Source organism: Phalaenopsis equestris, unplaced genomic scaffold (assembly GCF_001263595.1).
Source record: "Phalaenopsis equestris unplaced genomic scaffold, ASM126359v1 Scaffold000202, whole genome shotgun sequence".
NCBI lineage: Eukaryota > Viridiplantae > Streptophyta > Magnoliopsida > Asparagales > Orchidaceae > Phalaenopsis > Phalaenopsis equestris.
Window position 1 is genome coordinate 4332963 of NW_018164644.1, and position 11490 is coordinate 4344452.

General features: G+C 34.4%; 1 protein-coding gene across 1 annotated transcript in view; it reads right to left on the bottom strand.

The window, feature by feature from the left end:
* Positions 1-365: 365 nt before the first annotated feature.
* The window catches only part of LOC110022721 (zinc finger CCCH domain-containing protein 30-like), a 29756-nt gene continuing 18631 nt past the window's right edge, over positions 366-11490 (bottom strand). Inside the window, exons 5-8 of the mRNA XM_020721793.1 lie at positions 8760-8832; positions 3233-3350; positions 1672-1809; positions 366-444 (exon numbers count right to left, since the gene is read on the bottom strand). Of these exons, the coding sequence (XP_020577452.1) occupies positions 366-444; positions 1672-1809; positions 3233-3350; positions 8760-8832 (408 nt within the window). The remainder of the gene's footprint in view (positions 445-1671; positions 1810-3232; positions 3351-8759; positions 8833-11490) is intronic.

An 11490-nucleotide genomic window follows, 5' to 3' on the forward strand; every position in this document is an offset into this window, starting at 1 on the left:
TAGTCCTCTATATTTGCATCTTCATATGAATTGTTTTCATAGTCACGTACCATGATCACGTATCGTGGTGTTGCTCACCTCTGATCTCAACCTTCATGAAACCTAACTGAAGCCAAACACAACTTCAGTTTCTCAACAGACACCACCTTTGTCAACATATCCACAGGATTTTCAGCTATATATATCTTTCTCATAAATAACTGCTAATCTTCTATAAGAGATCAAATGGAATGATATCTCAGCTGGATGTGTTTTGTCGTGGCATGAAATGTAGCATTCTTGGCAAGATGAAAAGCACTCATGTCATCAATGTAAAACTTTTCAATCCCCTGCTTTTTGCCCAATTTTGGCATGAAATTTAGTAGTCAATTCATCTCCTTGTTAGTTTCAGTAATAGCAATGTATTTGGCATCTAAAGTTGAAAGTGCAATAATTTTCTGCAACCTAGAAACCCAACTCACCATTGTGTTACCCAATATGAAGATATCCCGTTGTACTTCTCCTACTATCCACATCGCCTGTCAGATCTGAATCCATGAATCACTGTAGATTGATCCCTCCATTTTCGTAACAGTGTCATGTTGAGTATTCCTCTCAAATATCTGAGAATTCACTTTACTTGTCTCTCAATGATGTCTACTTGGATTGCCCATATACCTACTGATCATTCTCATTACATATGCAATAGCTGACCTGGTACAAATCATCCATATATCAAACTTCCAACTGCTGAAGTATACGGATTTCTCTCCATCTGTGCTTGCTCTGCTTTAGAGTTAGGTGATAGCTCCTTAGATAGTTTGAAATGACTACCTAAATGAGTGCAAATTGGTTTTGCCTCACTCATGTTGAACCTCTGTGGGATCTTCTCAACATACCCTGCATGAGATAATCTTAGTGTTCCTGCACTTCTGTCCCTGTTGATTCTCATCCCGAGGATATTTTTGGTTGAACCTAAATCCTTCAACTCAAACTCCATTTATGATTATTTTTTCAAGTCTCTAATTTTCTCCATATCTACCCCTGCAATTAGCATGTCATCCACATATAAAAAAAGTAAAATATAATAGTTATTGAAGTGTTTGATGAATGTACAATGGTCTGTCTGGCGCTTCATGTGCCCATTATCTGACATGAGCCTGTCAAACTTTTTGTACCACTCTCTCGGGGCCTGCTTCAAGCCATATACGTTCTTTAATTTGCAGACCAAACCTTCCTTGCCTGGAAACTTGTAACCTTGTGGTTGCACCATGCATAACTCCTTATCCAGATCTTCATGTAAGAAAACTGCTTTTACATCCTTTTTGTTCTAGATGTAGATTGTCCACTTCTACCAAACTCAGCACAATTCTGATAGTAGTCATTTTCACTACTTTGGAGAAGATCTCTATGTAATCCACTCATTATTTCTGTTGGAAACCCTTCACAACAAGCCTTTTGTAGCGTTTGTTACCATCCGACTCCTCTTTAAGCCTGTAGACCCACTTATAGTGCAATGTTTTTTTGCATTTTGTAGTATCGTAAAATCTCAAGTCTGATTTAACTTCAAAGATTGCATTTCTTCATCCATTGGGAGCTCACTCTCTTGAATCTTCAACTTGTGTGGCCTCCTTAAAGCACTCTGGTTCACTACTATCAGTTAGTAACAAACAGTGTAAAGAAGAAGAATACCTTTGTATGGGTTGTTTCGCTCTGATGGATCTTCTAATTTCTGCAGTAGGCAACTGAAGAACTTCCAACGCTCCTTCTGGTTGAGCACTTTTTTTTTCTCCATTTTCCTGATCACCAGTATTTTCTATTTCCACATATCTGAATTTTTTAGACGTAGTTGAAATATTCTGAGTTCTGACTCTGTCTGTGTACATCTTCATTTCGTTGAATGTGGAGTTTCTGCTCTTGATGAATTTTTGATTCTGGTAATCCTAGAACTTGTAGCCAAATTCATTCGAGCCATATTCATTGAAGGTGCACTTGAAAGATTTGGAGTCAAGCTTGCTGCTGGACCTTGTATTATCATGCACAAATGCAAAACACTCAAACACTCTTAAATGAGATGGACAAACCTTTTTATCACTCTAGACTTGTTCAGGTAAGTCTTCCTCCAAAGGTTAAGATAGACTAAAATTGTTTTGGCGAGCTTGTATGCATACTCATTCTCCTAGCACGTTCCCTGATTGTTCTGTTAATGCTACACCATTGTGTTGCGGTGTCCTTGGGGTTGTGAACTCATGCCTCACTACCTCCGTAGGATAGAAATTCCTAGTATTCACCTCATTATCTGGTCTGAGTCACTTCAACTTCAAGCATGTTTCTACCATAGCCTTCCACCTTTTAAAAATTTCAAATACATCAAATTTTTGTTTTAAGAAATAAACTCATATATTTCTCATGTGATCATCAATGATTACCACAAAATTGTGAGAATCTTCAATAGATTGAACTGGAGTAAGACCTTATACGTTAGTATGCATTAGCTCCAATTTCTTTGATTCCACCATTGACTCGCCCTTGGAAAAAAGAAAACTTTCTTCTGTTTGTCATGAATACAGTCTTCACAGAAATTCAGATCAATTGATTTCAGGCTATGAATATTATTCTTTGAAGGTAGGGACTTCATAACTTTCTCGCTCATATGGCCAAGCATACGGTGTCACAGATCTATATTCGCCCTGGTTCCAGCCACATCAAGGAAATCAGTCATTTCATTGATCAGATAAATAGTGCCTTCAAAATTGCCCTAAGCTATCATTAATGCTCTCCTGGTCACCTTCCACAAATCACCTATAAAAATAGTCACGTCCTGATTTTGTCAGTTGACTCGCAAAGAGAAGATTTCTCTTTAGACTAGAAACATGTCTGACTTCAGTAAGCTTCCAAGTTGTTTTATTCGACAACTTGATATCGACATCACCCTTTCCTACTGTATCATCCCTAGATCAATATGAGTGTAGTTTTTAAATACCTCTTTATTGAGGCAAGCATGAAAACAGTCGTCTGAATCCATTATTCAGGATTCAGTTTTGACTATGGATAACCCCAAGAAGTCATTTTGGATTTCACCTGTGGAGACATTAGTTGGACTACTTTCTTGTCCTCTACCAAATTTCCTTAGAGCTTTGCAGTTCTCTTGAAATGTCATTTCTTACCGTATTTTCTACATTCTTCTCTGCTTGACTTGAACTTTCCTTTCTTTGATTTGAATCTACGTCTGCATGTATTCTTGCCCATATGCCTTTCTCTGTTATCAACATTCAACGCAGAACCAAAAGATTCAACTTTTGCTGCTTTTCTGTGAATTTCTTCATTTAGCATCTGATTTACGATATCATCGAAGTTCAACTTCAAAGCTCCTAAAGAATTACTTACCGTCATTACCAAATCATCACAACTTTTCAGCAATGAAGATAGTATCACCAATGCTCCAACCCCATCATCGAACTTGATCCTCACATATACAACTGACTCGTCATAGCGTTGAAGTTATTGAGCTGCTTTGTCATTGAACAATTTTCCACATCTGTCGTCCACATCAAGTGGGTGCCTATGAACCCATAGTTGGATCCTATGTGCCAGCTTTTCTGGATCGAGAAGCGTCAATTGGGCGCTCGCGCATGGCCGACGCATATGCGCCAACATTCCTCTTCGACTCCACACAACAGTGTATGGGAAGAATAGAGAATAAGAGAGCGAGAGAGAACCAAGATGTGAAAGCACTAGGTTTGTAAGAAAGAGTGCCCATGCCCAAGTAGACTTCAAAAACATCGAAGAAGTTTGGTTTATAGGAAGCACGGAGAATAAGATAGCCAGAGTGAGCGCACTTGCAAGGCGCACATGGCGCACACATGTTTTGAGATAGTCAGAGAACATCATGGATTGTAGTTGTTGTGACGGCACTGAATGTGGATAAAGTGAGGAGATCATGCCTATTGTGAGCTATGTAAGCCAACAAACAGAGCAAGCATGACATGGTCATGTCATGCAGTGCATGAGTGATGTTGATCGGGAAAACATGTTGGCGAGACAAGCTCTTATGATGCGAGCCAAGCAAAAATATGTTGCGGGGAAGGGGCACGTGGGAGTGAGCAACAAGTTCATGTGGCATGTGAGAGCTGAATCAACTAAGCTTGTGAGTGGGGTGGGGCTTCTGTAAGGAGGTGCGTTAACTTTTTTAATTTATTTTTTACTCTACCTTTTAATTTTATAATAAAGGGGATTTACATGCATACCAAAGAATTTTTTTTTTTACGTATCTAACACCTAAAATTACTGTTTATTTTTCTAACACACAAACTTTATAACTAATTATATGTAACACTCCTATCAGTACAATAACTCCAATATCTCTTAAATGATTGCCTTCATTGTCATGAAAAAACATCTCGTGCGATAAGCCGTCCTCTTCCTGTTTCTTAACAGCATAGAACTCTCCTCTTTCTTGAATCTCTTCTCCTACTTCATTGCACTTATACACTTGTACCCTGAACTCCATTATGGCACCACATCAATATCTATCATGCCGAACTCCACACCTAGCCTCTCTTCTTTCTCCAATATTTTAGCTGCTTCAGCACTCGTTCAAGCTTTGTTTATCCCCTACTTGATTCTCTTCCTTTTTTTTTTAATAGCGTCGAGAAACTCCAAACTCCTATAGCCTTCATAGGACACTCACAAAGTTCTTTTTGTTTGTTTGTTAGGAAGTAGATGCTATTTTGGTATGAATTCGCTCATCAATATTGATTTTTTTTTTTTGGGTATGAAAATTCTTATCAATGTGGTCTTTTTTTTTTGGAAATCATCGAGCCTTGTCACGTTAATTTTTGTTTAGAGGTTGAGTCCTATGTAAAGCTCACTCATCACTCAGTTTTTTTTTTTTTTTTTTTTTGGCTTAAATTTTTTCAAAGCACTTTGATTTTGTTCAGAATTTAGCACTTTCATTTTGTTTAGAGTTTGTTGAATGTTATTTCAAAAATATGTTGGAATTGAGAGTTATAACTAATACTATTTTGCATACATATATGACATTATTGTTCTATAAGAATTTGGATTTATTTTGATGAACTTCCATTGTGACCTATGTGATTTGATGGTTTCTGTATTAATGCTAAAAATAAAAATAGAAAATTATGAAGGTGAAAGCAACCCCGGAATTATTGTTATGAGTTATATTATAACATTCATAATACATCCCGCAAAGAGTACAGGCTTCTAACAATTAACTGCTAGAGAGTAGACTTGGTCAGATAGTCTGGTGAAAGTGGTTGATCTCAAATATTCATTTATTACATGTGCGAGAGATTGAAAAGGAGTTTTGACAAGATAAATAATAGATGATAGTCAGATGCAAGAGTTTCATCACTCAAATTTTTATAGTGTTGATAGTAGTTTTGTTAAGCTTGATACATATAATTTCAGGCCTTTAGATGGTGAAGTTATGTATGTTAAAGTTCAATTGGTTGGTAATTGTTTTGTTCTGAAGTAATTCAAACAATTCCATAGCTCTGATGCCGTTAAAAGATGTTTTAGTTACGATTAAGAAAAGTGGATAGTTATGAGTTGTAGCTACTTATTCACATTGAGGGTGCCCAAAAACAAGAAAATGTGTTGCTCTTTGCAGAGTTGGATATTTAAATTAGGAAATATGAAACATCACATTTTAAATTTAGGAGGTAACGGAGCTAGTAACAAGTAGGCTGCATGTCGTTGGGTTACCTATGAGATTCAAAATATGGTTCTCCAAACATTACACCAAAAGATATGAATAATAGATTAAAGACAATTTGTGGTTTGTTACTACCTTATATGGAACTATTGCTTTCTATAGAGTTAGCATGTGCTATTTTGTTAGTTACTAGCATTAAGGTCAAAACCTCTAAAAAAGAACCCTGGCTCGCACGCTGCCTGTATCTATGATATGAGTATGCTGCATGTACCTATGATATGAGTATGATTCCTATAAAGATTCTTTACGAGTTTTAAGACATTCATTAATGATTTTTGTTGCCTTTCTCTCTCTCTAAGATGGGACCATAGGGCTCACTTACTCATCAAATCTATCAAAGAAATTAAGACACACGAATGGAGCCCTTTAGTTGTGGCTCTCATATTTCAATTCTTTGCCTTTCTAAATGATTGTTGACTCCTTATTCTATCCTCTTTTAATTTATTCCTATTTTGTAATGCCTCTTGAAAATGTATATATATCTATGCTTTTGTAAAAAAAGAAAATTATTTGAGAGTTTTCTCTATTATCTTTTAAATAGCATTGGATTAAGGTTAGGGTTTTCTTTTTAACCTTAATTTTTCTTTAAGGTTAGGGTTTTCATTTTCAAATTTTTTCCTTCTGCGGAATTCCCTTTCTATTCGAGGTTGTGGTTTCTTGATTTTCCCTCAAGGAAGTGGATCATGATTTCTGGTGAAAGCCAAATCAAACAAAAACTTGAAGGATTTCAAACATCTTCTGTTTTGAACGAAAAAAAAAAAAAAAAAAAAAAATTAAAAAATCCAATTTTTGTGAATATCTGTCTGAAAGAAAAAGAGAAGATCCAATATTATGGATTTGCCTCTAGAGAAAGACAATCTTGCTTTAGGAAGAAATTGATTCAACAATCATGACATGGTCTTAAAGACAATCTTGTTTTAGGAAGAAATTGATTCAACAATCATGACATGGTTGTGAAACATCATGCTACTAGAGTTCAATGGGTTTTTTTGTTCTTCTTCATAACAAAAAATGTTTGGGATGCAATTAAATAAATTTTACTCAAAAGTGAGAAATGATGCAGTCATCTATGAAATTAAGACAAAGCTTATCACGATCGGCGAAGATAATATTTATATCATTGAAAACTTTAATGTCATAAAAATTTACTTATTAGAATTAGACTAGTTGCAAAATATCTAGATGACATGCAATATGGATGAGGTAACACTCTAATTTGTGGAGGGGTAGAATCATTGAATTTTTTATGGGACTCAACAATGGATTTGACCAAATTGTATTTAACATCATAAGCAAAGAACATGTTCATTCTCTGAATAAAACATTCTCCATGCATTGAAGAAGAAAGAAAGGGCAATGATGATCAATGACCTAACCTTGGAAATATGTCATTGAGAATGACAGAAATCTTCTTTCAAAATGCAGGCTCTAGTGCAACTATCATAAAAAGAAAAGGCGCATCAAAGACAAATACTGACAACTTTATTGAAATTATTACAGGACATGGAGATCTCTCAATTTCTCTCAACTTAACCCTCCGTAAAGTATTTATATATTTCACATCATTTGGTTTAATTTTTTATCTATTCATAAACTTACCAAAGGTCATATATGCACACAAGTGTCGTGGCCTATCTCTCACAACACCAACATTATCTTGACACATCATTATATATTACAACACTTTTTAAAAAGAATCTTCATATTTTGTGTTCTGAAAGTGCCTAGATCCTCTTGCTTTCTTTGTGTTGATGCATTCTAATATATGGGATCTTCTAAATTCCCCATATCTCTGGAGTTATTAATTTTGATATATTTATTGATGATTGCGCTTGAATGATATGGACATTTAATTCAATAAAAAAATGATGTTAATGCTACTTTTTATATTCATCATTTTAATAAAAAATCAATTAAACTTTAACAGCAAAATATTCGTCTTTGACAATACTTTTGCTTATTTAATCACATATTATCATTATTCTTTAAAACAATTCATTGCCCAACAATCTTCTTGTCTTGGCACTTTGCCAATAAAGTGAAGTGGCAAATAAATTAGTACCTTCTAGAGTGGGTTGGGACACTTCCTTACAATCAAATATCAAAATATGATTGAGGTTACTCTAATCAAGGTTGTGAAAATTGGACCGAACATCAAACTGGAAGGAGAAAATGTGCAATATTCAATGCTTCAATCGAGATTAATTCGGCAGTTGAATCAGATAACATAATAATTATTTAAATTATTTTAATATAATTTAAATTATAAAATAATGATATATTAATGTCATTTTAATTGATTCAATAAATAAAATTTTAATGAAAGACTACATTTTTGAATATTTTGAACAATATTTTAAATAAAAAATTAAGACATAATTTTTCTCTATTTTTATTTTAAATATCTTATTTTAATCAATCTAAAAATCAAAAAACTAAGGGTATGTTTGGGGTAGCTGCAGCTTCTCAGCTGCAACCGCGCTGCCCCAAGAAGCTGCTTCGAGGAAGTTGATTGTCTGTTTGTTAATGCTGTGTAAAAATAATTGTGAGTCAGTTATTTCTGGTAAAATGAACATTTTGTCTTTTTTTAGTAAATTTGTTTAAAACAAAACTGTGATAACCATATATTTGATATTTCAGAAGCAGAAATTATGTCCTAAAGCAATTTCTTCTGAAACCATGAACATGCACTTTTCTCAATTGAGAAGCCCGTAGGCAATTTTATTAATCACAAGTAAAAGTACAAAAGATAAATGAATAGGTCCCACTAAAAAACACAAAAAATACATTACTTACCCATAGGGTCTCATTCACTTGGTATACAACTCAAACAAAATATCAACTAAAAAGTTACATGTATACCCAAAAATTTCTCTAAAAAAGTAAATATGTTGAATTTAAGCTTAAAAAGTGTATTAATATGAGATGAGATCAAGCAATCAGTGAATAACAAACATATCGGTAACTTGAATGAATCCAACTTGTTTGCTCTATATCCATCTTCTAATTTTCAATCATATTTCCCTGGTGCACTGCATACCTCCGAAATAATATGGAGCAATCTTTGTGGTGTTAGAACTTTGCCAAAATGCAGTCAACCATAGAATAGGTGGCTGCAAAAGTATGAAGCAAAAACTAAAAGGCCAACACATAAGAACTCAACAAATATATTCAATGCAGATTAGGGGGATCTAAATACAAAAGCCAAAGAAAAAAAAAAAAAGAATTATACTTCTCTGGCTCACAAAATTCTAACCATGGTTTGTTCATTGACTAGACTTGACCAAACGGAACGTAAAATTGGATAATATTTTATCCGGTCTGTTCATTAACTAGACTGGTCATTCGGTTCAACCCTGGTTTGATTGGGTTTAATCCTGATTCCTTGCAGAAACAGTTCTGAGCTTAGATCAAGTCGGTTGAATGATCGATTCACGGTTGAACCAGAGAACCGACCGGTCCAACCCACTTTTTAAAACATTTTCTAATAGCTACCAGAAACAGTTTTGAGCTTAGATCAAGTCGGTTGAATGATCGGTTCACGGTTGAACCAGAGAACCGACCAGTCCAACCCACTTTTTAAAACATTTTCTAATAGCTAGCTTTTTAATTAATAGAATACTCTTCAGTGTAATTATTATGATGATTATTCTATTTTGACAAAATCGAAAGAGACATTTTTAAGGGATGATAATCGTGTTAGATGTTAAGGTAACATCTACCACCTGATGATTCGTTTAAGAGAATAGATGCTTTAGATTCAATTTATGTTAAATAAGATAAAGGTATACCTATGAAGACCGGACATGTTTTATTAAAAAAATGATCTTATTTTATTGGAACTAAATGAAAATATGACGATCAATAGGACAAAATAAAGAAAAAGGATTCGTGCAACTGACCCCACTTAGTGGGACAAACGCTTGTTTTTGTTGTTGTTGTTGTTGTTATAAAATTGAATATTATTCATATTTTAATATTCTTGATCGAAAATTATGTAGGACTTATAGAATGATATGATTAAAAATTATTTTTTAACATAGAGATTAAAAGATATGACTTGTATGAATTTAACACCAATATTTGATAACTCAGGTATACAAACCAAACTAATGAGACTAAGTAATGAAGCTTTTTTTATGATAAAATCTATCTTTATTGTAAATGTTGATGTTATGATTTTTTAAGGGATGATAATCAAGAGAAAAAAAACAATTTAGAAAATGCTCTAAATTCAAAATCAAAATGCTTAGAAAATTTATCTCTGGAAGATGTATATATACGTCCTCTCTTGTATAAAAAAGGAAAATAAAAATCATATCATCTTATTAGTTTACTTGGCTACATTTGAAATTGAAGTATTTAGGTGTATTCTCATCTTTAAATCCTTTATATAGAAACAATGATATGCTATACCCTGCTTACAATAGCATCTACAGCTGAAATTCAATCATGAAGAATGAGAAAATTTTTCAGATTGTAATCAAGATATTTGGTTGTGAGATTGTGTCGTTAGTTTTCATTTTGGACATGGAAATTGGATTTGGACTGGTCATCAAAGGTGTTCTCCTAATGCTATCTGTACACCAAATGCTCTTTGTACCGAATAATGCTGTACTGTCTTATCCACCACTCAGTCTTGCGAGAGGCTTTGGAGCAGCTTTCACAAAGTAGGTGTGCTGATGCAGTGATGCTTACCTTGGCTTTAGGAAAGTTTATTATATGTTAAGGCTGATAATAGATCGTAAAGAAAAGAAAAGTGCAGCTGTGGGTTTTTGCCAACTATTGAATAGAGCAGTGAAATTTGATCTTTTTATTTTGAAATGTTTTATACATGAGCCCCTTCAAAAGGAGACTTATTAATGGCATTTGTGTAATTTTTTAGTTAATATATGTGTGATTTAATGTCATCATATATCCCCCTATTACGAATTTCCTCTCTATGGCTCAATCATGAGGTGCAAAACTGGACTCGGTCTCTGAAGTAGTCTTATGACAATGGTCGGACCTAATTCATTTGGTTTTATCTTTTCAAACATGATATTATTATGTTATGAGAAATAATTACTGTTATTACGTAAGCAAGATCGCAGGCCCGCTTGGGAGAGTTGGCAGAATCATTTGATAAAATATATAGAGATTTAATATATTGGGCCGGGCTGGATCAATATATTGGGCTGTGCTCCTATCTTTTTGCTTATGTGTCCCACTCGTAGTCGGTGAAACGTCGGTCTCCGCATCAATCATGGCTTTATGGGATCGGGCCCACTCCATAAGCCCCAAATTGGATACTATGCTTCCACATTTACAATTTAATGATTTATATTAAAAATATATATAAAAGGGTTCAACCCTCTTCCGACAGGATCGCCTTGCAATTCATGGCCTCTTGTGTTGACACGTGTGACGTAGTTACTGGTAGGTACTGAGCCACGTAGGTTCGGGTCATGTTCATATTTGATTCAAAGTTTTTTCTTTGCACAACTTTTTTTGTGAAATAGCCACCAATGATCCCTATGTGCTTTGATTGTCTTATGATGCAATGCTCAAAGAGCCACTTCTTCGCGTATATGGCCGGTCTTATCAATGTAATCGATGCGCCCTCGCATACTTCCATAATGAAATTATCTTTATCACATATCATTGATCTCGTTAGCAATTTTATAATAAGTTCATTAACAAAACCATCTGTGTTAGCCTATTTGGCGAAATGAGCTCCCATTGTAAAATCATATGTTTTAGTCCTATCAAGGTATAAATGAGCCATGTTT